The 27,788-nt window shown below is 36.5% G+C and overlaps 1 protein-coding gene across 1 annotated transcript in view; it reads right to left on the bottom strand.

Moving 5' to 3' along the window:
- Positions 1-27,788, bottom strand: part of DDC (dopa decarboxylase) — a 49,589-nt gene that overhangs the window by 8,378 nt on the left and 13,423 nt on the right. The window contains exons 5-11 of the mRNA XM_074146229.1: positions 25,147-25,290; positions 16,956-17,022; positions 14,705-14,799; positions 12,822-12,889; positions 8,113-8,189; positions 4,408-4,427; positions 3,590-3,688 (exon numbers count right to left, since the gene is read on the bottom strand). Coding sequence (XP_074002330.1) covers positions 3,590-3,688; positions 4,408-4,427; positions 8,113-8,189; positions 12,822-12,889; positions 14,705-14,799; positions 16,956-17,022; positions 25,147-25,290 — 570 coding nt within the window. The remainder of the gene's footprint in view (positions 1-3,589; positions 3,689-4,407; positions 4,428-8,112; positions 8,190-12,821; positions 12,890-14,704; positions 14,800-16,955; positions 17,023-25,146; positions 25,291-27,788) is intronic.

Below are 27,788 nucleotides of genomic sequence, written 5' to 3'. Positions count from 1 at the left end.
AAACGGGCCATTTGCAAATGGACCATTTTACAAATGGGCCATTTGGGTTTCACATTTATACTGATTGAGTGTTTGGAATCAGTCCAGAAGACTATTACTGTTGTTGGTTTTGCCCTCTTTGTACATCTTCTCTGCGGCTTTGGGCCTTACCTCCAAAATTTATATTTTTCTCTCCCCACATCCTTCAAAGATGACTGTCCTCCCCTTTACCACTGCTTTAAAACCTATACTTTGCAATAGGTTAATATTACATGCTGTATGGGAAAGGAGTGCGTAACTGGAAGGTTTGGAAAACAAAAGAAGTTACTATATCTGAATCCAAGTCACACATTCTCATGTCATGGAGTATTTTAGTTCCTAAATGCCTTCCTCAGTACAAGCAAATGCCAATGCCAGGTTGCAGTGGTTATCTAGTCATTTTGATGCAGACCTTAAGGCTGCAAACATAACATCTTTTCTTAACAGACATCTTTTTCTTAAAACATACCAATAGAAAATAAAAAAGCAAAAGAAAAAAAAATGGAAAAAAAAAAGAAAGAGACAAATGGTTTTTCTGGCAATTTACACTCAGAAAAAAAAAAAAAGTTTGTGAAGAGATTGTTACAGATATGTTTGGTCTTCCATATAGAAGCTTGCTAATCACACAACAAATAGGGTGGCTTCTTAAGGATATGCAGTGTTTTTTCCCTCTATATTCTGTCAGAAGCTCATCACTGTTGAAAATTTCAAATCACTTTGTAAGTAACACCTGGCTATGCAAAAGAAACCTAACTAGAAGACTAAAAACGCTGGATAAATCTTCCTACAGTTTTCTACAACTTAGGAGCTGAAGTGTCCTTTTTTTTTTTTTCCTAGGTGATCACAGGATCTATATTGGGATTTGTATAAACTCAGAAAGGAATTGAAATCCTGGGTCCCAAGTCTCTCCATAAGGCCCAGCCCTGCAGCTAACAGGCATGCCTTAGCTGCTATTGTACAGCATGAACAGGAATGACATGCCCTACACACAGATACGTTGACGTATGAAAACCATGTGGTGTATGACTGCATGCAACATCCCAAACGTAGGCGTCCCCTTCCCCAGGTTCCAACCCAAGGAGCTGTTTCAAACCTCTGCTCTTTTGCCTGACCCTGTGTGCCCAGCCCTTTCTCTGGGGCATCTCCTTAATAACACAACAGAGAGAGAGCACTTCTCCCCGCTTCCCCACTTCCCCAGCTCCAGCTACTCTGCTCTCCACTTGAAGGCTGCAATTCCTCCTTCTGCAGGTCTCTTCTCATTCTACCTACATCCACTCTGTGACCCACTGTGATAAATGCAGTTTCAGAAATAATTCTGGCAACTACAGGGCTTCCCTTAAAACACAACTGTAAGACCAAGTGGACAAGACAGTACCAGCTATTCTCTTCAAGGACTGCCTTTGCCAGCAATGGGACGTGTAAAAGAAAGCCAAGCACTGGGACAAGCAATGTTAGTGAAGTTACCAAGTGAAGTTAAGTTCCAGATTACTTCTTGTTTGGAAACTTGTCTAGAGGTTTGAAATCACATACCAGTATCAGGCTGGTTTACATACTTCATTACTACACTACCAAAAGAAAAGTCATCACAATAAATCTAGAACCAAGGATAATTCCTGAGAAGAGAGGAAAATTGGGAAGATATGAAACACATTTAAAAATGTTATTTTGCAGCTATTGATATAACTTTACCAACGTGTTTGCAAGCTTGCAAGAGATATCTTAAATACTGCTAGAGGAAGGAGCAAATGAAATGCAGTTATTTCTTGAAATGTAAGTTTAACAGAGAACTGCTGGAGATAGAGCTTTCTTTTAAAGCTGCTTAGGAACCCACTGAATTTAATCATCACTTATCTGGGGCAAGGGGGTGGTGTGAGGAGAAACTAACTTAACAGTTCCAGTTTGACAGATGTATACAGCGACCCAAATTCTGCACTTAATTACCCCTCTTGCCCTTTCAAAGTTGCAAACATAAGGTCATAACTTATTTTTCTCTGTACACCAGGGAACACTTTAGTCCTTACTGAAATATTAAACATACACATTGAATTCAACAAGCGCTTGGAAATCTAACTGTCTGAATTACCTTTACAAATAACGGAGCATATTCGAGTTCTGCTTTGGAGTCAGTATCTTTAAGAAAAGATCGATTTGCTTAGCCCTCCTGAACTGTGTTATCACAGAAAGTTCTATAAATGGTCCTCAGCTATGATTATAGCAAGACAAGTGCTTTTTGGCTGGACACTCAGGGAAATGTTTGGGAGACAGGGAAAGAGGGAACTTGTGGAATGTAAATACTGACCTGTGGAAATCAGTCTGATAACAGGCCAAGTAATTAATATAGGGTTTCCAAACCTCTGTTTTCCCAGTGAGAGATTTAGCCCTACTTAAATACTTGGCATCATATTCATTGCAGTCTCCAGAAATCTAACCTGAGAGAGAAACCCACTGGAAACTCTATGGTAGTCTAGAAAAGCGATAACAAACCTTGTATCAATTTTTCATCAGAAGGGTATGTATCAGATTGCCACAAGGACGACAGAACATCAGGATTGGCACTGCTGTCAGAATTTAGTTCTGAAAGCTTCATTAAGGATAAAAATCCAATCCAGATATCTGTATACTCAGTTGAAAACTATAGTGTGATAAAAATGAGAAGCAAAGAAGATATCCTTCATCCCAGAACCTTTTCAAATCAGAAGAGACTTACTCACACAGCGATTTTACAACAGTGGAAAAAGCCTTTCTTAAGAATTAATCTGTTTAGTACCACAACAGAAAGGAATGTGTGTCTGCAGAGAGTTTGGTATACTAGACCAGACTCTTAGCTAATGGATATTTTTGTAAATATTTAGAGCCAAGGCATGGATCTCCCCTCACTAGAAGTTTCCCTAAACTTCATAAATATGAAAGATATGCTTGAATTTGACTTTACTGCTACAGTGGAAGTATATATATAATTTAGACTGGCGCCAGGTGTGGTTTTTAGTGATAAAAACCCCAGCCTTTTCACATCAAGAATAAACTTGGTACTTATTCATAAGAAAGTTAACAAACTGTAAATTGTACACAATTTTTTTTTTTTTTTTTAAAAAAGGTAGATTTTTACACAGGAAACAAAGAAACAGCAAAGGTAGACATGCCGTATAAGTTACTGTATCATAAATGCAGCCCAACGACCTGAATCTTAACCTAAACATGTTATCAATGCATGCACATTAATAAAACAAAGAAGTCATTAATAAACTTTTTTTTTTTTCTCCAGTAAAACTATTAAAGTGCTCTGGATTAATTTCAGAGGGAACTAGGGTCCCCCATTGTAGAAATTCCAAATTCCTGTACTGGTCTTCTCTATAGATTAACACAAAACAGGTGACAGTTTCGATCCTGCCATGATGTGAAATTGTGATACCACATGGGGCAAAGAAGCAGTACCCCTATTGAACTCAGCTGTCCAAAACCTGTTGCCTGTGCTTTCTGCTGCGTACAGAAGTCATGGAGAGTAGATAGGTGGCAAGCTCATTTTCCTCTGCTGTCCCACCACAGGTTATCCAAGAAAGCAAATTCCAGTCACCTTGCGGATGTGCTCCTGCAGTCCCGTGACCCCGTACATCCTCAGCACGAACCAGAGCTTCAGGGAGCGGAACCTCCTCCCCAGGGGGATTTGCCAGTGCTGCATGCAAGGGAGAAGGGAGGGCACCCGCGTTAGAAGTCACCGTTACAGTGATACTGCAGAAACTGTACATTCTGCAATGATTTTGAAGTATAATGCATTGCCACATCCCACAGGCAGTTGCTAGAAGTGGGTCAAATGATAATAGAAATGTCTATTTCCGGTTAATGCCCTGGTGTGACTGTCTAATACTGAAAATTTTCAAATTAAAATTGGAAAAGGAGATTAGTGTCGGAACGGAAGGGTCACAAGGCAAATCAAATTTTCTTTGTGCATCCTGAATTCTCCTTGAAGGCTTTGGAAAAATTAGTATCTTAGAAGCTCACATACACTGGCTTGCTTATAGTTGAGGGGCTAGCATCTACAATGACAGGCCCATTTTCCATTTCAAAACAACAGTGTTTCTATTGGTTAAAGGTTAAAAAACAAGTGCTTTTAAAAAAATGTATTATTCACTATGTTAAGGAAAAAAACCAATCTTTAGGACATTTCATTCTACTGCTTAAACCTTGATTAAGATAAATCTTTTCCAAAAAATTAGAGTTTATATTTTCAGATTGAGGAATGTTAAAAATCTAGCAAACTGCACCCTTCCTGGAAAGAAACATAAGGTTTTTACATTTATGATAGTAATGGAAAATAAAATAGAAAATGAAAGTCCTGGGAATATCAGTGTATACAAGTAATAGTATTAATTATTACATTGATGTTGTACTTACCCGATAATCTGTTACAAGTCCTGGAAGTTAAAGAAAAAATGTTCAAATCTTCATCACAACAGCCAAAACCTACAATCATTCTAGTGCTGTTGAAAAAGCTGTATCTTAGCTATCCTTTATTTTTGCTAAAAACTTCAGCATCATCAGTGTCAACGGGACCACTAAATACCTAGTAGGATACTTGGCAGTGTGCTGAATGAAGGTGCTTGTACCAAGCTTCATTCCTTAGCTAGTCAGAATATACCACTAACAAATTAAACAGTTTTCAGGAGAACAAACACAATTTTCCTTTCTGTTATACTTCAGATCCTGGGGAGATGAGGGACTAAATACTGTGTTTATTTTTCTCTTGTGAGGAAATGAAGTAGTAGATAAAATGGCAATTATTAATTTCATTTGAAACAGTTTGCAGAATCCCTCAACTCACTTCATCACTCATCCTCTGCTTCTAACTACTTTCATACTCACTCATATATTTGTTGCTAATTCTTCAGCATGTCTAATAAGTGACTTGAAAATTTGTTTCAGAATTGACCTCTTCCTGTTTGGAGAATAGTATTCTGCTTTTTTTTTAATGGCTTTTCATTTGATGTAGTGAAAGCCCCTTACAAACATAGATTGACCATGCCACAGAGCAGTCCAGGGAGGTAAGTAGAGGGTGTTATGAGTTATCTTTTATATGAGCACACAGAGTCGAGATGCATCTACCTTTTCTTTGAATCAGGCAAATACCCTGACTTCACAGTAAAGGAAACTGTAACATAAAGCTGGATTACTTGCAGCCAATGACAGAAATTAAACTGACCTAAAATCTAAAGCACTTCTTTATGAAAATGTGGAAGCATCTGGTTAGCTTGCTTATTCTGCTTTATTATTCTGCAGTGGAGCATAAACTTCATAGGAAAGTATGTACTTAAATTCCAAGGGAAAGTGCTAAGTGCTCCTGGAATTATGAACTGCAAGGTACTATATAGAACTGTAACTTCTGAATTCGAGCAGTTTACATCATTTATGTAGTTCTCAGCCTTTGTATTTTCTGGGGGTAAAAAGACTGTATTTCCTGTGTTACAAGCTCTCTCATCTATGCAGCCAAAACATGAGAAAAAAACATGGTCCTTCCTCCCTGCAACCATTTGGTTCTTTAACATGTTACTAGGTTATTTTCCAGATTAAAAAAAAGCCACCACACAACAACTAACAATCATTAACCTGTTCCTGGACTTCAGGAAATGAACAGGGTTATCTCAGCTCAGTAACGAGGTAATTTGATAATATTCATATTCTTCTGCATTGTAGCAGCCATTTTTGTTTGACAGCTGCAAGACTAGTAGCAAAGAAAGTAAAGCAACTGGTGACAGATAAATAATCCTACGCTCCTGTAAGGGGCTATGTCTAATGATCCACAACAACGCCTTTCACAAGCTGTGAAGCAGAATGCAATCAATGATCAGTCCTCGATTGCAAGCCTTAGTCTTACATCTGTATTTAACCAGGAGGAACTGCATTGTGGGAGCATATGTGGCTTTCACAATAGACTATAAAGCTGCATTCTTCTAACACTGCCATTAGGATTTGACCTATATCCTGGGTTGCCAGGCAAGCTAGTATAATCTTCCTGGTGTGATGATGCAAATCACATAAAATTATAATTAATGACAAAATAAAGAGTTTCCCCTTGGGGGCACACATAATTGCCATATGGTTATTAAGAGTAATTGCTCACAGATAGATATATTTTTCCGCTCATTTAAATTCTTGAGTGAGAGATGAGTGAATTCAAAAATGCTACTTCATTTGCCTTGTAAACCACGATGGGAATTCTCAGACCTGAGACATACTCAGAAAATAGGACCCTCCATTAGACAAGTCCTGTTTCCAGGAGTGCTGACATCCCATAAATCACACAGGGATCAACAGGGACTGTAACAGCCTAGAACCTTTGCAAATTTGACTATTTTTATTGAAGGCATAAGTGTGGATTGGATTTAACAGTTTAACTAGAGGCATTTGGATTTGAAAAGTATTGTCCAGCTCTTTGGAAAATTGGTATCAAATGAGAATACAGCATAGAAAAATTTAGCATCAATAGGCTGCTAGTAACCAGCTGATATATTTGAAATCATTATGTCCAGGTCATATAACATACTATCACAGCTTCTGAAGGCAAGATGAAGGCTGAACAACTTATTATCCAACTGGGGAAATAAAGTTTTCAGGTCAACTAGGTGGCTTCAGTGAAAGCAGCTAGTTTTAAGACAGGTTTTTTTCTTCCGATGTTATTATTTAACCTGGCAAAAACCTAAGGTTCTTGCATGAGCACTGTCAGTTGTCACAAGGACATATTTTCACTTCAGTTAAGGTTGTATTATTTCTCCTCAAGATAAGCATTTTACATATAATGTTAATGTTGTGGTTGAGTAAAAGCTAGTGGTTGGAACAAATTTGACATAACTTGTATTTTTCATTAACAAGGGCAAAAACACAGTGTCTATTTTTTTCTTAAAAATTCTAGCCTTTGGAGGGTGAGCCTCAGCTCCAGAGTTACTGCATTTTCCTGTTTATTGCACTGTCCTATATTTACATTGCTTGGAAATTTCTGCCAGTTCAGGATTAAGGCACAGGAATCCATTTCTCCTAGGGCTTTTTAGCAAATGGTGAAATTCTGGATGGTATTAATGTAAATGTCAATGAGTTCATAGCCATAACAGAGAGAAAAGTACTCAGGATACACTTCTGAAAACAGATCAGCACCAGCAATTCCAGGAAAAATATGAGAGCGAGGAAATAGTAAGAACACCCACATGTGATTCACCCTCTCGAGGAAGTTATGAGGGAACTTGCACCGCATGTTGACACTGCACTACTGTGACCTTCTTCTCAATTAATCACTTACTTTCTGAATGTGTAAAAACAGGCTCCAGGATGGCAAATGCCACTCTGCAATTGCTAGGTGTGCTCAAGGAGCAGCACTAATCCATTAAGGAGCTCTGTACAGGGCCTATGATATCTAAGTTCTTTTTGAGCATTTTATGAAGAGCTTTCCTGTGCATTTTGCAAAAGACAGGTGGATAGTAGCCTGCACTTACCGTCTTCTCTCCAATCAATGCAAGAACATGGGAGCAACAGGAGAGTGTCCCAGATAGCTATCGATCACAATAGAGCACAGATTTCAAACACAGCTCACCTTTTCTTTGTGATTTCAGGGAGTGTTTGTTGCTGACAGGAGTGTCAGCAAAATTTGAATCAGAGCTTGAAAATTTGAATCAGAGCTTGCATGCATAGCTAAGAAAAAAGGTCACAGACTTTAGAAACCCTAAAAAAACATCAGACCTTGAAACCGTTCTGGAGAAAGATACACAGTACCCAATATTTTTATCTGACTATCAAAAGATCATTAAGAACTTTCTCAACACTTCTACAAAGAGTCAGTGGTAAATCTGGAGCTGAGGAAATCCCAGTACAAAAGTATTAATATAATGGTTTATAAAATGGCTTTCCATCAATTGCTTTTTATATTAGCTAAAATCTCACTAGATATGTGCTTGCACTTTAATAAGCTTAACTCTTCGGGGCACTTTGAAAATGGAAATAGGATCCTAAACAACTTAGGTAGTTTTAAGAATTTCAGTTTTCATCTTAAAACCTTTTTTCCATTAAGTATCAGTGTGCAAACAAAATAATAATTTTGTTTAGTTATAAAATTACCAGACTCCTGATGATGATGCTGCAGGTAAAGAGGTTCTAATTTAAAGGCACCTGTTAAATCTGATCTTTTTTTCACCCTGTGTAAAAAAAGAAAAAAAAAAAAAGAAATAAAATCAAGAAACTTAAGAATTAAAATTTAAGGGATTATATTTCCACAAGAAGTGAAGGCAAATTGAATGTGTTTAAACTGGCGCATTTCCTGAGCACAGCCTGTGCCATTTTCAGTGCTTTTTCACAGCCATATCAGTACTGTACTTACAAGTAGTTAAGTGTAAGGCTCAGCAGGAACGGGCAGCATGACTGCACGGCTGCATATTTAAAAACAGACAAGAAACAGACACAGAGGATCTTTTTATGGTGATAGACACTCACACCAGAATGTGAGACTAGCTAAAGCAATGTTAATGTTTGCAGTCAACAGAAGTTGCCATGAAATTACTGCTGTACAAAGCTGTGTGGGAAGAGCTGTGGCTTCCTAGACGCCGTGCACAGCCGCGCTGAGGCTTTGTGGATGCTGCCCACTGTCTCTCCATGCTGCAGTTGTGGCAGCAGCAGCAGCCGCCACCGGTAGGGACGAGCCACCCGGTCCAGGCTCAGGCTTCCCTCTTGTACCCCCATGCCCTTAGCTGGATCCAATATACAATTACTGAGAGACAGACAACAGCACAATGTAAAACTGAGAAGCATACCTTACTATTGCCAGCTAGGGGGTGGTGTAACTGGACTGAGTTTCAAAAGCCAATGTGTCCCTTCTAGAGAGAATAAACTACATTTTGCCAGTGAGTAATAACAAGATTTTGCTGGTTCATGTTTCACTCTACGTGTAAGATTGACTCACCTCTACAAATGATGGGGTTTATAGAGGAAGAAAAAGAAGAAACCAGAAATCAAAAAGGGAGAGACGGCTACATAACTATATTAGGCCTATAAATATTTCACCAAGTACATAATAATTATGTCAATATGGGGATGCTCTAAATGACAAAAGTCTAAACCTTTTATGATTTTCTGTGCATCTCTTTGTTTTATGGTTTTTTATGTTTTAATTCAAAATTCTAAGTAAAAATCTAACTTCCAATACTTTAGTGTGTATATATAAATGCACAAGCCAGTACATACTCCCAGTCTCATTCCCATCTAGACTATGCTCATAAACCATCTAATTCAAATCAAAAAAAAGCCCTTCTCTCATTTTAATGGTCAGGAGACCACCAAAGTTAATAAAGTACTTGCCTTCAGGTGTGGAAAGAACATAGCTGAAGATAAGTAAGCTTATGCACATGAAAAATAGTAAAAGATAATCAGAATACTCTCAATGAAAACAATTAATAATCTATTTGTGTGTTGAAAATATCCCGTGGTCAAAAGAAAGAAACTATTATCTGAAAGCAGGTTTAATTAAGGTAGATTTTGTGACAACAAACCCTAAGTTGTTCTACTGTAGTTTATTTGATATATTTGATTACTTTGATATATTCATTTCAGTAGCTTGGTCCATACACAACTAACCCAAGTTACAAGTGAGAGCTTCATTCCTGGTCCTGTAATATGCTGTGCTAAACCATGGAGCACGTAACTATTCTGCAGGAACATCTGGTCACTTAGAAGCTTTAAAAATGCTGTCATCTTGAACTTCCTTAGTAACGTTACTGCTTTTTGAAAGATGGTGTCGGTTCCATCTGGGGACTTCACAGGTCTTAATCTGGCAACCATGAAAAACTATCTAAAAGGATTACCAAAATAAATCCAAAGCCTGGACATCAGTGTATATGAACCACTTGAATTGCACGTCTATACACCATGTCTAGATTTCACCCTATGTATTTATACTTTTCTGCAGAAAGTGCTTGTGTGGTCTGGAGAAGTGTTGTTCTTAACTTTCTTTGCAAATACCCCTGATAGACTGAAGAATCATGAATACATATTTCAAAAATCTCCTTGATAAAGTAGAATTTTTTTAAGGGTTGATGTTATGCTAATAGACCTACTAAGATCTAGCTTGAGTGGCACAGATTTGCATATTAAGTACTCATAACAAAATGGACAACAAACGTCCTGGTGAATAAAGTAGTGAAAATCTGTGGAAAGCGACTAACTTGGATTTCACATCTGCAGCTTTTAACAGCTTCACTATATTCTGTCCATTTTAAATGACAGATATAATAACCAATAAGGTGACTTCATACTATAAACTAACCGGAAAAATTCACTTCCATCTATAGATAAGCATTTCCTGTAAGCACCTTCCTTCCAAATACTAAAATAACCTTCTGAACCAAAAGTTAACACTTAAACCCTGAAGAGAGTAATAGAAAAGCAAATATACCAAGACTTTGCAAGATTATTATTTTCACTCTGACTGAAAAAAAGACACTTTTTTCTATTTTATAATATTCTAGAGTACCAATTAAATAAGTCAGGCAAAACTGACTGATAGTTTCAAGACAAACTCTCTAAAGGGCCCTAACATTTGAATATGGAAAATATATCCCTCTTGGAGTGGCTATATTAGATTCCTTTTTATAGGAAATTGACTGCTCTTTTCTGTACATCCGTATATCAAGAAGTCTGAGAATATTTTACAAAAGGTTTATAATGAAATTGCCTCCAAATCCCAAATGACATCAGTGCTACATATTGCACTGAGTAGTTAAATAATTACATTGCAGATCTAATGGCTAGATTATCTTAATCAACTTGCGGGGAAAAGAAATGGGAGTGTTTACTGGGGAAAGTGCTAGGGAGTCTGGGTGATTTAGAAGCCTGTCTGTCAATGGAACTCAGCTTAATTTGATTCTGAAATGGTGTTCACTGTTTATTGAACTCTTTCCATATTATTACAATATCATGGTTAATACTTTCCATGGATCCTAAGAGGACTGTGTATCCTTCACAGTTACTTTTTCTCACCAGATTCCTTCATCCTTTATTACAACATTACACCTTTTCAGGCACAGTTACAGCTGATAAGAGAGGTGAATTTTGGATGGGGGCCTTAGTAGTTGGACCATGGATTTGGCTTCAAGCCAAAGAGTTTAACTTTAGATGTATACTTCATTCTTTATTAAGTGAATAACACCTATACATAGATGCCTTGCTGAAATGAAGCCTGAGTGGTTCTGAATGAAGCCTGAATATAGTTGTGAAGCTTTCACTTTGAGTAAGGAGCAAGGTCTCTTGAGATTCTCTGTAATGGAATCTTCCTACCTATGAAAAAATGCATTTTATGCAATGGCTTACCTAAAAAAAAGCAAGAAACAAATGGAGAAAAATACTTTCCAGAGCCTAAAGTCTAAGCTTTGCTAGGAACAAGCTAAAATCGCCTGACATGGGAACATAAACTAACAGACAGTGTGATTGTATATGCCTTGTTTTCCTGAAAAGCCAAGTAAAATACTTATAACATAGTTCCACAGAGTTTTCAGGGAAAGTAGAATTATTGAAAAATTAAAACCGGTAGGGACTAGACTCTGGCCTCTAATTGTCCTACAAACATTAAAGAGAATGATGGGGTGTTTTCTCATTTCCAAGTGGCTACTTTGTTAACAATGCCTTTAAGTGATGAAGAAAAGATGAGAGAAATTAGCAAAGGAGTTCCATCCTCTTCCTACTTCCATGTACAAAGAGAGACAGCTAGTTATGAGGTACTTGTAAATTGGAGTGTTGAGTTAATCACTGCCACTACTGATGAATCAGGATCAAAATGTAAGCCATTTACTATAGTGAAAAGAAAAAAAAAACAACTTAATGGCTTAGAATATTTGAAGTGCCTACATCAGGAAAACTATTAGATGTAACATATTATCTGAATAATATGCATATTTGTAGAAAAGTCAACTTTGTAGAAAAGTCAACTCAAAACATATGGATGATGTTTTAGAGTTGTCTTTTTAACATTCAGTTTTTCCTTCTTTTTTCATTTTTGCAAATTTTGTTTTATTGTAATTGAAATTAATGTTTTTGTGTATTTTGATAAATATTCTGAATAGCTGTTTTGCTAATAAGTATCATTAGTCATGATGCTGGTAGACACTAGGTTCTGGAAATTCCACTTTGGGACACAATATATTAATCTATTATGGGATGTTATTATTACTGCGATTATTACTGCTATCATACTTTGTTTTGTTTGTCTACTGGTTTCTACCGGTATGTCTACTGGTTTGTACTTCAGTATCTTTTTTGGATCAAAATCTTGTCTCTGCTGTCATCTGGGGAAATTGTAAGTCAGTACAAAATTGCATAAATAGTCTTCTTTGAAAACAATTGCTTTTCATCAGCCGAATCCCAAGCATTTCGAGAAAGGCTTTTGAAAGAATCTAGGCTCAAACAAAAAGAAATTTTATGGAAAGAAAAAAAAAAGCTCTGTTTAACATGCTGTTCATTGCATTAACATTCTTAAATGAAGATTTTTCATTTATGTTTTAAACAGTCCCAAAATGGAGCAAGTATGAATCTGCAGACTTTTCAGGACTTCTCTCTATCTCTGGAACATAATGCAGAGCTCAGGCCTATTTCTAAATTTTACTTTTTGGAAACTTGGATTAAATGAAAGAGTGAATTCTGTAAATAATTTACAACAGTTAAAGCTATCCAGACCTCCTTATTTCAATAGAGAAATGTAAATAAATGTCTACTGCTAGAAAGGCAGACTAATTTAACGTGTGATTTTTGTCTCTTGTAATGTTTTCTGTTACTGTAATACTTACCACATAGCAGAGCAGTCAAAATTCACTAGGAGCCATTTGTGAGGATTAAAGTTAAATGAATCTGCAAACTGAGAATGGATAAATAAACAAAATTATGAAAGAGAAAAGGATCCATGTGCTAATGATACAACTTTGTCAACTTCTCTGAGTACATCTTAAGTACAAATGAATTCCTGAATCGGGGCTTTATAGGTAACGTTCATGCTGATGTCACCTTACTTAATAACTATTGTAGTTAAATCTTCGTTTATTTGGGGGCTGGAATTTAGGTTAGGTGTGCATTTAGGCTACTGATATTATCAATATTTTGAGCATTTGCTAACAATTATACTTTTTAGATACATATGGAAAACTATACATCTCAGTGTAAACTAAAAAACACCCACTGTGGTTCATATCCCAATTTCCAATAACGATTCACTAAATTTCCTATTTCTAAGAATATTAAACATATACCCACAAAATTCATACATAGAGAGAAATGATATATTTAGTTCAGAATCTGCATATCACATTCATTCACTAAATTGCGACTGACCAGGAAATTACTTTTTTTTTTTTACTGTCAGTGTATTTTCTTTTAGTAGAAGTCATTTTTTCGTCTAAGTCAAAAGAAAAACCAACAGAGAATAAGCATTCACAAAACACGTTTATATAAATCATAGGCCCGGTTTACTTGACATATGTTTAGGCGTGGCATCAGAGGAAACCCAAGTAGGTAAGAAGGACATTGCATGGGAAACACTTCATCCACATTTTGTGTGTTAGCAATGGCAGAAGCCATCAGCCTTAAAAAAGAGAAATGGGGGCCTGGCAGCACCAGGGTCTGACTACTCCATATAGCGCTTTTCTCATTTGCTTCTCATAACCTTCCCTGTCACTTGTAAGCAATTAACAGATGCTCTCATAAGAGGAGATTATCTGTCTGTCTGTCTATCTATACATCTATCTAGCTACCTCTCCTTGTATTATGAAAGGTAAGAAACCTATCCGTGGTTGTTAAATATTTACTCTTATGACAAATGCTGGCTCAGACAAGGTATGCTGTTTCATTTCCTTCAGGAACCAATAACAATAATTTAAAAAATATTCCCCCACAGGAAATTACAACAAGCTTCATTTGCTGATAAAAGAGAGACAGAAAGAAATGCTTTATTTGTTAGGGGGGTTTCCCTCCTCTTCTTCATTAGTCACTACCTATCAGTGCTGTGTTTAAACTTCTGGCTTTACCAAACAGTAATATTTTCTCCACTGACATGGAAGACAAGGACTTATCTGACTGTCTGAGGGGAGCAGCAGGAAATTGAAGTATTCTTATCTAAGCAACTGAATGCCAAGTAGCTCAGCAAGGGGGAAGGAAAGGAACAGGAGTACTGTTGGAGGAATATTTCATTTAGCTCTCTTGGTTATTAAACCCTGTCTGTTTGAGATGCAGCTACTGGTTGTATCCTGTGTGACTTTCAGGATGTAAGCAAAAAATGAGACATAATGAGCTCACTAATTTGTTGAACCTTTTTTTTTTCTTCTTCTTTTTTTTTTTTTTTTTGTGTGATGTAGAATCAGGGTGATATAAATGTGCCTTTTTGGATATTTGGGAAAAAGTTCCTCTTTTCTATTTTGTAAGATACTTTGTTGATTCACTACTACTTGCTATTCTGAATGACAAACTGCATACTTTGGTAACTTGCCTACTCCCAGAATAAACCAGTAAGAATTATATAAACATAAGTAACATAATAGAACATAAAGAGATTTGTAGTGCAAACTGAAGTGCAGCATACTCAGAGATTCTAGAAGAGCTATTTATGTTGGATACATAAGAAACAAATTCTATCGAAGAGCATGGTTTTAGCAGGTTGCTAGAAAAGAAACACTTCATTCACCTCCACTCCATTTAAGAGATGCCTGAATTCAGGGCAGATGAATGCACTCCCAGCATAGGCTGCATCAATATGCATCCAGATATTTTCCTTATTACCTTAAAAAAAAAAAAAAAAAGTAATTGAAGGGAAAATAAATTAAACAGCAAATTAAAAAGCCCTATTAACTTGCATGAAACCAAGTGCCTGAGAGATTTTTCTTTGATGTTATTATTTTCCCAATTTAAAATTAAATTAAGGGATTAAATGTTTCTACCATCTGGGTTTCCGTTAATACATAAAGATGTATACATAACATGTTCTTCTTCATCCCCACTTCTCCTTACATGTCTAGGTTTATCTTATTAATATTAAGCAACATTAAGCATTAAAGCATTAAATTATATTGATTTAAGAACCATTATAAAATACACTTTAAATTAATGTATCTAGAGATGTAGTTTCTATGGTAGTAAAACTATCTACTTTAATAAAAGGAGCTGGAGTTTTAGCTGTGGTCCCCACTTCTAACTCATGAATCACAAACAAGTTTTTAAACAGTGTTCTTTACATATTGATATGCGTGCATGTGCATGCGTTTGAACTACGTGCAGCAAACTATTTATTTCAAGGACCAAGACACTTAGGCAAGAGCAAGCATTGAAAGGTTAAGAAAGTGCTAGTTTTGATGAGTCACTGCATGGTTTCTGCAGCAATATTTTAGCATATGAACTTCTCATGTATTCTCTGTAATTTAGTGTTCACACTCTGCTATAGATCACCTGTATTAATGTACATGGTAACAATTCTGGTCTATGAGTTGATGACTGAAGCCCACATAACATCTTTACATTGGTCACCAAATAATTCTGAAGGGTATTTCCACAAACAGAGGTATATCCATAAAGATCTGCAATTTGGCACCAAATTCATGCTGGAATTTTCATTCTTATGAACTACATTGTCTTTTTGCATAAATGTCTGGCAAAAGCTAATAAAATATTATTCATAATATCCATGACGTTTATTTGAAAACATGTTCAAAGTTCAACTGATTATTTACTTTTAGATGTACTTGATTTGAGACACTGCCTTTATTTCATAGGACTACTGCTCATGTATATTAAGAAGAAAAATTCACCTGCACACAGAAAAGCTAGAATGAGACTTATGATTTGAGTAGTGCCTAATCCTTCTGGTGGTCTCTGCTGCACAAGCAGGAAATCATTGAGAGCAACCAGTGAAACACACATGACTAGTTGCTATACCAAAAAGTATTGCTGTCAATATTTTATTAGGTCAGGTCTATGGGAATACCCTGAATAGGAAAATAATCTCTAGCTGCTAAACAGACTATTAGAAACCTTTTTAGAAAGGAGGATTGGGAGAAGCGTGTCCCTAGGGCTTTTGCTGAAGGGCAGGAAACCTCACAGATCAAGTCACCATAATGAAAACCCCAAATGTTTTAGGCCCCACCTGAATAAATTAACAGAACATCAAATCTAGCCGTATTTCTATGAGGCTCCTTACAATTGCTTATAGCTATACATTTCTTGTTCTTAATCTACACCTGAATAGATATGGTGCACTTCAGTTGCATTTTCGTCAGCCAGCAAGTGTGAGCTGTTGCCCAAGCCTTGCTGCAGATCAAAGCGTGACACATAACACAGAACATACCACACATAACAGACCGTAACACAGAAATACTTATGAAAAGTATTTCTGTATATGAAAAGTAATACCATGACTCAGTCACGGTATTAAACACCCTGGTACTTGTCCTGTTTTCTTGCAAGAGGAAGGAATTCGGGGAAGGAAGAAGAATTAAGGAGAATACATGTCGATTTTTGGTGCATATTTCCCTGCTTTTTAAAGTCATTAGAACCGGACAGAAACAAAACACTTGGTGCAGAGGAGAATTAGAGTTCAGCTTTTCCCTGATCTTCACCACTGCTCTAGATGCAGTTGCAGGTAGAAGGGCTTGAAGAAAAATGTTACAAACTGAAGCACTAACAGTATTTTTTAACTGACAGTGTTCCAAAATATGCCCTTCCCCCAAAAAAAATCCTTGAGGCAATGGCCTTTGTACTCTTTAATGGTTTGAGAATGCAAGGTTGCTGCTTGGCCTAATATTAGAAAGAAAACTGTAACTGAAGGTCTCATCTATAAGTAGCCTTATTGAATTCGGACACTGACGCTGCATAAGGACCTGGAAATGACTCAGCGTGGCTTAAACTGGTATCTGTAATTTTAGAAAGTAGCAGCAAAGACTTACAAATAGGACCCAGTTCTAACAGTTTGTCAAAGGAGCAGCAAGGTGTGGTTCCAAGTGTTGCACAGAACTGCAAGAGCCAAAAAAACAAAGGCAAAAAAAATTAAGTGTTATAGCAAAGAAAATTATCAAATGAAAAAAACTGTCTGCAAAGGCAACAATAAACAGAGAGAATAGATGATATAGGGCAAAAAAAAATTATTTTAGCCGATACCTCTCCTTCAGTGGAACTTTTGAGAATCTAATTTTTTGTTTCAAAGCTCCCATAAGCATCCATTGAGACAGATGCATAAAATCAAATGTTAATATAAAATTGACTGATAAGTAATGTAATATAGTCACATTATTATATTAATGCTATATTTTATATATTTTCAATGTGTTCCACTTGCTTATCATGTGGCCCAATACTAACCTCACATACATAATTATCATCAAAATGATTTGCAGTTTGTGGTGTATAAGCAAGCTCTGAACTTCAGAAACTTAAAGGTGCTGGAATTCCTGTTGACAGAATGGATCGTAAAATATTACTGCCTGAATTAAAGAGCTACAGGTCTGTAACAGAGACTTGTAACTGGTTTGTGCTCAATGGATCTGCAGCCTGGGACCTGTTCACTAGTAGCATATGTTCACTATTAGATTTGTAAAGCTTTTTCCCAGAGAAATTTTTTCTTCCAAATTCGTCCTAAAATACTTGAACCATTCTTCCATCATTCTGTTGATGTCTCATTTAATGTATCCTGCTGCATGACCAGTGAGCCAAAAGCAGAGGCAACATAAATGCTGAAGTTTCACAGTAGAAAGGTGAAAATGAGCTATGGTAATTTGCTGGGAATATGCAGGTAGAATTATAACCCCCAAAAAATAACTAACAAGTGCATATAAACTGACATTATTTTATTTTTCATTGCTACACTTACGTTTTAAACACCCTGTCATTTTTATATGCACTAATAAAGGCTGGGTCTGGATTTTGCCTTGTACTGGATTTTTATATAATAAAAGACACTTTATGGTTTAACTAGGCAAATCAACTACGCGGTTTTTTAGTTAGAGTATTGAAGTACAAAGGAATTAGATCATTTATCCAAGGTCACACACAAACTATAGTACAGTGAAGAGATGACTATAAATATGTAAAATCCAGAATCTTGCGTTTTTATTTTTGTACTTTTGGTTACTTTTTCTGCCAAGTACACTGTCAATGCACTATCTTTTGCTTTGACTGTTTTTCCCTCCATATCTGCAACTAGCCACATTTTTCATGTGTGTGTGTGTACACAACCCTCAGTTACTTCATGACAAGACTGATAAGACAACAAAGGAACGCCTACATGATACTTGTCCATGCACTAGACCTTTCAAGAAACACACTATCATAGCAAAACATAGATTCAATTACACATTGAAACTCTATACAGTGCACTTTTGTCTCACAGCTCCATAATGAGTAGGTACGCAGGGCCTTTGGGTTCCCTCTCTCCCTCGCAGCAAGAGTGATACCACCAGGAAATGTTTCCAGTGGTTCCTTTCTCTTCATTAGACTTCTCTGGCTCATCCAACATGCCAAATAATACCTTCTATTTCCTTAATGTCTGCTTAGTTTGTCCAGTATAGTAGGTCTTCTGCTATACTATAGAATGTCCTCACTGAAGAGCAGCATGTGTTGTCATTGCTGCCTTAGTTGTGGAGCTGCTGCAGGATGGGGACATGTTGCTGGTGCCCAGCTGAGAGGTGAAGCTGGTGGCTTGAGTGTGTGGGACAGTGCAGATTTTTGGCCTGTTCTGTTACAGTCATCATGATGTGAGCAAGCACTTCTGTAGACAAGGATTTTGCTCATGTTTACGTTTTACCTGATGTGGCCATATCTGTTTTCAGCTTTTAGTCTCTCTCTCTCTAGCACAACAAGCTTTCTACTTCTGAGAAAAATAATTTCATGTTATTATGCTAGTAGCAAATTGTTTGCCAAAATCCTATAATCTGTTTCAACATAATATCACTTTTCATTTCTCAAGTGTATGCTCTTTTCTATTCTTCTAGCTTGGACATTCACACGCTGTCTCTTCTGCACTTCACTGATATCTTGTTAATTCATCAGAAGTTAAAAAATACCAGCTTTTTCAGGAGGGTCTTTTTTCTTCTTTTTTAAAAGTTGATACACATTTGCACTAAGTATTTCTGCTCTAATTAAACAGACTACTTGATAGCTACCAATATTTTTATTTGCTCTCTTGAACACTTGTCCCCATTCATAAGTTATTATCCACTTTCAAGCTAGAGATCCCCTTGATTTTTCACCTCTACCAGCTATTGGATATTGGAAACTGTTACAAATCATCTACAGTCACATCTTGAAGCAGGTCCTCTACACATCTCAGAACTAAGAGTTGGTTTTCCCTCTGGGGCTTTCCTAACTAGTCCTCCTAATAACTTCTCATGAAGTTTTAACGTGTCTTTTCACATTTCCTATGAAGCTTTTTTATTTTCTTCTTTTCATTCTACGAAATAAAGTGGCAACAGCACACTAGAAAGGCCTGACATCTTGGAAAAAATAATCAGATTATGAGGCAATGACTTGGATAAATGTGATGGGATTTTCATTTGCAAGTTCCAGGTTTTTAGGGAATTCATGCAAAGTGAGAGAGTAGACTTTTCAAAATTTCTAGGAAATCCCCCCCAGTAAAAAGGGCAGGTGGATAAGCATTCAAAAAGCCAGAAATTTAAAATTATACATCCCAAGAATATCGAACTAATTCAATAACCTATTGCTAGAGAGGTAAAACCTCTCTTTTAAGTACACTTTTGAATATTTCTGCATCTATATTATACCATACACATCAGAAATATTTTAAATTGTTGTAGGGAGCTAAATTTTTCCATTTAATGGTAAGTATTCTGATAGTACTCAATTCCTACAAATTTATGTACAATCTTAGAGGAAGTCATATCCTGCCTTTGTATAGGGCAGACCTGATTAAATGTAGTCATATAAAACCCTGAAAACATTATATCCCTGACAGCGCATGTTCCCCCAACTTCACAATTACAGCAATATTAATAACTATAATCATGTTTCATTGCAGCAATAAAAAATATTGGCTATGGGAAAAGTTGCTATTAAAATAAGAAAGGTACGGTTCATATTTTTGCCATATCAAGCTGCTAAGAACCTGAGTTTAAAACAAATACAGTTCTGAAAATTAGAAGCACATTGAATATATAGTTAATAAAATTTTGCTGCTAACACATTTTTCCCTCAAAATAATCTAATCTTTATCTATACTGGGCCTTCTCTTATTCCTGAGACACATGAGAAGAACAGCATAATTACAGTGCCTTGAGGTACGTCTATGACTTCTCTGGAAGTTTAATCATCCTTTGAGGGAGGTTGCTTTAAAAAGACTGCAAGATATTTTTTTAAAAGGAGTAAGTTTGCTCCCTATTTTTTTTACTAAAAGGGCATGCACATATGGAGTGAAAATATATTTATCACATTATTGTCTACCTAGGATGTTCCCACAATCAGGAGAAATCTGCATTTCATCTTTGGCTGAACTACAGATCTACAAATTGGGTCACAAGAAATGGAGGATACCATGATGAAAATTCTATTTTTTCTATATATATGAAGAACAGGGATTAACCCATTGGATTGGAAAATACCCAAATAAAGAATGTACTATAGACTTAGGTCTGCTTTTATACATATGTTTTATGATAATATAGTGTGGACTTTCTGACAAGATCAGAGTGAAATCATCTTGGCTAGTCCAGAAATTAAAATAACGATGGAAATTTCACAACAGAAAGTTACACATTAGTGTTATTAGTGTTGTACTGCAGTTAAAGTATTCTCCTCCTAATCAGGATAAGGAGTATGTTGCTTCAATGAGAGATTATATGAGTTCAAGCATATGCTTAGTTGTTTAAGTAATGGCTTATTCTGTAAAGTATATCTCAGTTTCTAAAATAATTTTGTTGTCCTCTTTGCATGTGTCTAAGCCTCAAAGCTACTTGTTTTAATTCTCAGAAACCACTTAAAGTGACAGCATCTGCTCTTGTCAGGACTCTCATTACCCCGCCTCAGTACTACACAATGAATCTAACTCAATTTGTAACCTGTATCACACGGGCAAAATCACATTTGTGCAAAGGGCAGGGGACGGGCTGCATCACAGAAATGGGACTGATGTCTCAGTAGAGCCTGCAGGCATTATCCTTTTCAGGTTGTGCATTTCAAATTTGACTCAGCCCTGGTTGCGAATACAAAGCAGTTAAAATGCTTGTCTCAGTCATCTCATGTATTACTTTACTGAAATCAAGAGCTGTATCAGGGAACATGCATGAATCCTTATGATGCCTGAGAGCAACGACTCTCAGACTTTTCAACTGGAAGAACCTCCTACAGCTTTTGAAAAAGGTGTGGATACATTTTGCAGTTTCACCACAAAGCTTTTCATTTGCAATTAACTAAAACAAAGCAGAACTTTCAATGTTCTCTTATTATTTTTATTTTCTCCTAATCAGTTGTTTGCCAGCTTGCACTCAGGAGAATGTCCGTGGCTTGAAGAAAACTGTGAGAGCTTACTAAACCACCATTCAGTATTTCACAAAATAGCAATCATTCACAAACTGTGAGTTAAGAAACATGTCTCAAGAATGCTTCTTCCAAATGGGAATCTATGGTCAGGACCTAAGTGTTAACTTCTGCTGAAAAGATGGCTCCTCTGTCTAATTCTGATTTGTTGTTTCCCGAGTACGTATACAACAGCCTGCCTCTTCATATCCTGCAGATCATCATTCAGAAGAGTCACTTCAGTTAGAATCAGAGAGATTTCATGCTGGGCCTTTGTTCAGCAGCAAGGTGATCGTGTTATAGCAGCTTTGTACTGGATAAGGTCGTTGAAGTATATTGTACTATATATATCCCAGCTGCAATATATATACTTATACACATTCAAGTGAACTAGGCTTGAATGCAGTGGACCAAACCTCTGAATTTAGCAGTGCTTAATTTAGTGGGCTCCATATTGGAGCATCCCAATGAACACTTGTCCAATGTAGAGGCCTATCTCAAGATGGGAGCGTAGGGCCGAACTGAGAAAGGCATTTACGCACGTGCTTAACCACCAGTTAGTGTTTATAATTAATGAAATGGACACGACTTCAGCAAATGCCTTAAAGCTCTCCCTTAACTGGTGGCCAGATGAAGGGCTGCATATCGGCCACACTTGGAAATTGCTTCTCAGTAAATCGTGGCACATTTAGTGCCTCAATACTTGACACAATTAAGAGCTTTGTTTGCACAGTCTGCTTGCTTTGCTATATGAGATGATCTCTGCTTCAATGTCTGCAAAAGTATTTTGAAAGAGACAAAACAACACAAGCCTGAACTTAGAAATTAAAAAAAGGAAACAAAAGTAGAGATCTGGGTACACTAATTGGCAATAGCCTTCACTGAACAAAATTATATACACATTACAAGTGCTAAAAGACATTGATGGTGGATAGGAATTCAAAGACTCATTTTAAAGGCAATGCTACTCCCCAAAAAAGGCTGGCTGCCAAATCCTATGTATGTGAAAAACAAACCTATAATTACCAGATTTCTGGAAATGAGAGAACCTGTTTCACATCAAGCAAACGTACTCCTGATTCTTCTCTTGCCTCTATAAGCAAAGAAATTCTATCAAGTCCAGTATAATGATTCCTCATTTATACATTAAATATAAGAGGAGGATCATGCCTATAAGACATTGTAACTTGCTTGTATTTTCTTTTTAATCCCCTACAAAACTTTTTTTTTTCTGATAAGGGAGACTGCATCAGCTTGGATGCAACCAAGATCTCTGCATTAGGAATGATATATGTCTGCTGTCTCTTCAGGCAGAATTTCTTCTGTTAAACTTTTTGCTTTGATGTTGAATCACTCCCCTTAGTGAAGGATCAGTGAATACAGGGAGACAAGGAATAAAGTGGCGTAAGGTGTTTCCTTGGCAATGTGCATATCTTTGTCACCAGAACAAAATAAAATAGCACCAAATTACTCAAGAACAAAAGAAATGGAAAGGCTTTTGAAATCTGCAAGCCAGAAAAGGGAGCACTAATACAGCGCATGGACTGCTGCTCAGCATGACAGAGAATTAACACACCTTTTGAGTTAAGAGGCCAACCATAAGGATAATGAGATCTAGTTTAATCTAAGCTGACATGTTTTATGTATACAAATAAATGGAAGACCCGGCACAGGCCGTATTAACTCAGACTGAGCCTTTACTATCTTTGAGAGCCTGTTTTGCACAGCTAAGCAAACAGAGGAAGAAAAACAACAGTTAAATCACCCTTTGTAAAGGTGTCACTGAATGCATGAAACAGACTTTTTTATTTCTTCTTGGTACACATAGAAAAATTAATAAGGGATTAATATTTATGAGAGGCAAGTTGCATTTTTTTTGTTAATGGACAAAATATAAGGAAAAAACACATTAAATTTGTAATTAGTGCACAGACGTGATATAGTGTTTTACTTGTAATTAAGATAAACAAGTAGACTCTTATACAAGATATTATGAGCTGGTACCATATAACAGACAAATAAAACATGCCTTATGGCACATCTCCACTTCAATACATGCAGCACACAGAAGAAACTTCATTTAGGCAGCCTTTTAGATGCTTTGTTTCTCAGTCATAGTCTTATTATATTGGAAAGCAATTGATGGGGTGTGCTTGGTTATCCCAAAGACTCGCTAGTTCTAGGCAGGCTAGAAATTAGCAGCATTCTGTACATATGAAAAACACTTTTCACCGTGATCATCCTTGTACTATATTAAAACAGACACTAAGGGTTAATACCAAGAAGAGTAAAAGCATTACATTTTCAAAAAAGCTTGGTGAAATTTAGGCTTCTTTTTCTTATTTGGCACTTATCCACAACTATAAGCAAGCCTAATCTGCTAATTCTTCTGAAAACCTTTAATAGAAATTTAAGTCACATTAGCCCTTTTCAAAATGTTACCACATGAAAGAAAAGAAAAAATCATTGTCAGGCACCACATTTCTGAAAAAATCATGACATATTCTTGACTCTCTTTAAAAAATCACATTTCTAAAGTTCTCAGTTTCTAAAATATTTTTTCCCCTCATTTTTTTGTTCAGTGGAGGCCAGTAAAAACATATTATTGGTAGCATGTTATACCTCTTTATAGATCTATGCAGATCATGGTCTATATCAAGCTTTGTAGACACATAATGCTTGGAAATGAGCAAAATATTTTGTTGATGATGTACAAAACCACAGCAGAGGCTATTTACTTCATGAAAAAACAAATGGTAAAATCTTGCTTTAACTTGAAATAATAAGATGGTGTTCTGAACTGTCAGGAAGAGTAGATCTAATGAATAAGCAAATATATTCTTTTTGATCAGGTACTTATCATAATAGAACCAAACTTTAGAATTGTATCCAATATAACACTGTTCTGTGTCAAAAATTGGGGGGTTATGAACTTCAGCTACTTAGATATAAACATTTACTTTTGCTGGACTGCTGTGAAAGCAGGAAAGTCTGGAAAGGACAGTGAACACATAACAGCAAATGATCATATCTTAAAACTTCCACAGCCAGTTTCCCTATAGCTCACCTGTTAGAGATGTCACATATTCACAAGTACCTGTCTGAAAATGTCTGATCTTGCTGATATTTGGAGTACATTATGGAGGTTTATTTTTTTTCTAAAGTAGTGAGGAGAAACTATTTTTTCTTGAAAATACTTAAGTTTGAGATACCATCATTTAATTTATTGCCTTTAAACTTGTTTTATGTGTAAGTAAGTTAGAACACAAAAAATAAAAGTATACCTTTGTAAAAGAGGCAGTTCAGAATTCAAGTGTTAGGAGACTATAACATTGCAGATTTACATGCAACTACAAAATTCACCTGCATTTATTCAACTGTCTAACAATTATAAGTCCTCTTTAGACATCCTTTTTGCTGAGAAGTGCAACCAACTGCTCAAATGAGTTGCTTATACTGCACAGAAATATGCGTGAAGAACACTCATGGAACCTGTCCTAGTATTCTAGCTAGGCTGCTTATCGATCTCTCTGTTAGGGATGAGATCATCTACTCACGTCAAAAATAGCTTATCAGAAGCAATAAAACCACTGATTAATTAAATCCAGTACTCACAAAGAATGGGATAAGACCAGAAGCTTTGTCTTCATCCAAAACTTTCTTTAGGGCTGAACCACAAATACTAAATGTATCATCTGAAGAAACAATTTTAATCTTCACACCACCAATTAATGCAGCCCTTTCCACTGATGAATGAGCCTGCAAAGAAATGGGCAGGTTTTAAGACAGATACCTTTTATTGGAATGTAAGTAGTTTATTTGAATTTGAAAATAAAAAATAATTTCTTCCAAGTAAAGCAATAGTTGAGATCCTGGGACTGCTGCTGGTACGTAACAGATACATACTTCTCCTTCTATGACACAGATAGACAGACAGATGGACATACATACATATACATACACACGCACGCGCACTTTAATAGAAACCCTGAAGTATTCTTGAAACCATTGCCATGGTGTAATTCAGACAAGAGTTCAATTAACCTTAGTGAGAGCTTTAATTAACATATTCACAATTAGAGAGGATTGATTAAGAGCTTCAGGATTTGGCTCCAAATCAACCGAAAGACATGTATATAATCAGCTTGCCTGATAATGATTCAGTTGCTCACTAGCATATTTTTACGGCATACAGCTTTGCTGAACCCTAAAAAAATATACATCATGGTATGGTATAGACTGGGATATTTTCTTACATTACCATTTTTTTTAGATTAGCTACTGAATAAATTGTGGTTCAATCATTCATTCATTTTGATAGGCAATTAAGGATCCTTTCCAATATGTTATTTTATTTATAACCCATTTTATTTGAATTGCCCTTAAATAATATTTTTTAGGACATAAAGTAAATCTCAGTAAATAAAAACAAAGATATCACAAAGAAATTCTTACAAAATTGTGAAGTACAATAGTATAATAACTGTTAATAAAAGGTATGTTTAGCCACAAAATACTCCCCTTTAAAGCCTGACTAAAACAAAAAAAACTATTTTACATTCCACTTTCTACAATTTCATTAATCATCATTAATTTAAAAGGAAAAATTCCTCACCTTTTCATATCGTGATTATTTTCTTTCATAATCTCCATCCAACCATCTTGGTTCTTACTAGTGCCTAGAAGAGCATTTACTAATTCTATTCTAATCTAGCATATAATCACAGAAAAGATTAACCCAAAACATAGGTTGAACAAGACCACATGAAGGTAAAGTTTCTGCCTTTCAACTTTACATATCCCTGGAATGATGTGTTTTGAAGGCAGCTTGACTATTAACTTGTATCTCAGCAGTGCCTCTTGTTAAAGTACTTTGGCAAACTAATTAGGCACCGGCTTGAGAAAATATAGAAGTCTAGATTTGAAATATAATTAACTGCTTTTGAAGTGAAAAACCAATTGTGTACCATAACAATACCATACTTCATTCAAGTGTACAATGGAAACAGGTATTTTATAACTGATTTATGCAAGAATTGTAAATAAGCAAACTATAATAATACACTGAGGTTGTTAGCCCTCAGAATTCCTTCCTCAAGCCTCCAAAATTGTAGTAAGGCTCCCTGATAACTACAGCCATTCACAATCTTAAGGTTAAAGCTGCCAAGATGCTTTTGCATTATAACAAATCTTTAGTGACTTGCTGCTCCATGTAATTCCTAGTCCTCAGCAAGGTACTTGGGAATATCACACCACCCTCGAGAGAGCAAGGAACCAAACAAATCAGCAAAACGAGGGGGCAGCTGCTTAAGCTAGCCAAATAAACATGGCAAAAAACAGCTAATGAAGGAAATGGCCTGAAAAAATGTGAGAATATCCAAAAAAGCACCCTGACTTCTGTCCTAGTCCCAAACAGTCAGATGTCTACTGTCAGGGGAAGCTGAATGCTCCTTTCAGCTCCAAGGTCTCACATTCAGTGTCCCTTGCAAGAGGAGCCTGCCAGGATAGTCCAGGCACAAAACAGACAGGGATCCTCCTTCTGCTGTCTCCAAACCCCCAAGTAGTTATTGGGGAAAGCTTTGTTGCCAGTCCTGCTCTGTACTCATTAATGTAAAGCAAAATTATTTCAGTGGGATAAGGATTTTCCCAAACTGCCAAGAAGCTAAAATGATCTCCCAAGATATATGAGATCTGAGTTCAGCTTTCTGCTCTGGGTCTCCTTACTGGCCAACTTTTACCTCCATTCTTGCAGTGTTGTGCTCTGTCAGTACCTAGTTTTCTCTCCCACAGAAAGGCTTAGGCTTACTTTCTTTTGTGGATTATTGCTTATGAGTCACACAGGTCTGTTCTTAATGCAGAAGGACCAGTGAGCTCGGCAACAATCTACTTTGAAAGGTCAGCAATATCTTAAGGCAAATCCTTCTATAAACATAAGATCCTCTGACCTTCAGTGGGCAGGAAAGCCTGTCAGTCCTCATTTCAGGTCAGCCACTTACATGGGACAAAAAATGAAAGCAAGTAAAAGGCTTTGTGCATCACTGGGTCAGAATTGGAGCTCTGGGACTGGTGGTCTATGCAGCACAGACCTTAGGGTCCCAGACAAAAAAAGGACACCTTTTGAAAACAGTTCTCTTTCCTCATGTTTTCTTGTCCTGACTGTTCTCACCCTACGAGTGCAGTCCCTCTTCCCACCAGCAAAGAGTAAGTGTACTTTTAACTTGTTCTCCAGTGCTTTGGAATGTACACTAAGTAGTAAA

This window comes from Numenius arquata, chromosome 4, assembly GCF_964106895.1.
Source record: "Numenius arquata chromosome 4, bNumArq3.hap1.1, whole genome shotgun sequence".
NCBI lineage: Eukaryota > Metazoa > Chordata > Aves > Charadriiformes > Scolopacidae > Numenius > Numenius arquata.
This window is presented reverse-complemented; position numbering and strand designations above follow the sequence as displayed.